This window comes from Cariama cristata, unplaced genomic scaffold (genome assembly GCF_000690535.1).
Source record: "Cariama cristata isolate BGI_N322 unplaced genomic scaffold, ASM69053v1 scaffold23505, whole genome shotgun sequence".
NCBI classification, from domain to species: domain Eukaryota; kingdom Metazoa; phylum Chordata; class Aves; order Cariamiformes; family Cariamidae; genus Cariama; species Cariama cristata.
The window spans coordinates 1,372-1,876 of NW_009619519.1; the positions used below are offsets into that span (position 1 = coordinate 1,372).

The window sequence follows — 505 nt, forward strand, 5'->3', positions numbered from 1 at the left end:
AGGTTGTGCTGCAGAGCTGCTGACGTCTCGATGAACTTGCAGTCAAAGACCACGGCGCAGTCACGGCCCTCTGCAAGGGAAGGGCAGGGAGTCGGCACCCCGGGCGCTGGGGGACGGGCACTGCCGCATGCAGGGCAGCGGCTGCACGTCCCAGGACAAGGGGACAGATGTGGAGGAAGCAGCCGGGCAGGGATCCCAGGCACAGGACCCCTTCCAGGGGTCCCCACCAGCCAGAGCCCCCCTCCCAAAACACTCACCTTCAACGGAAACCTCGCGGCACCGCACCAGGTCGGTTTTGTTGCCCACCAGGATGATGGGGATGTCCTCGGCCTGCCGTGCGCGGCGCAGCTGGATGCGCAGCTCCGAGGCGCTCTCAAAGCTGCCCCGGTCGGTGATGGAGTAGACGATGACGTAGGCGTTCCCAACCTGCAGGCACTGGTTACGGCGCCAGCTCTCCTCACCCTGCCACCACATGGGGAATGAGATGTCACTGTTTGGCAGGGGG

At 65.3% G+C, this 505-nt stretch overlaps 1 protein-coding gene across 1 annotated transcript in view; it reads right to left on the bottom strand.

The window, feature by feature from the left end:
• LOC104162539 (GTP-binding protein GEM-like) overlaps nucleotides 1–462 on the bottom strand; it is a gene marked incomplete at its 5' end in the record, with an annotated part of 659 nt that extends 197 nt beyond the window's left edge. Inside the window, 2 exon segments of the mRNA XM_009701291.1 lie at nucleotides 1–70; nucleotides 258–462. Coding sequence (XP_009699593.1) covers nucleotides 1–70; nucleotides 258–462 — 275 coding nt within the window.
• Between the last annotated feature and the right edge of the window lie 43 nt (nucleotides 463–505).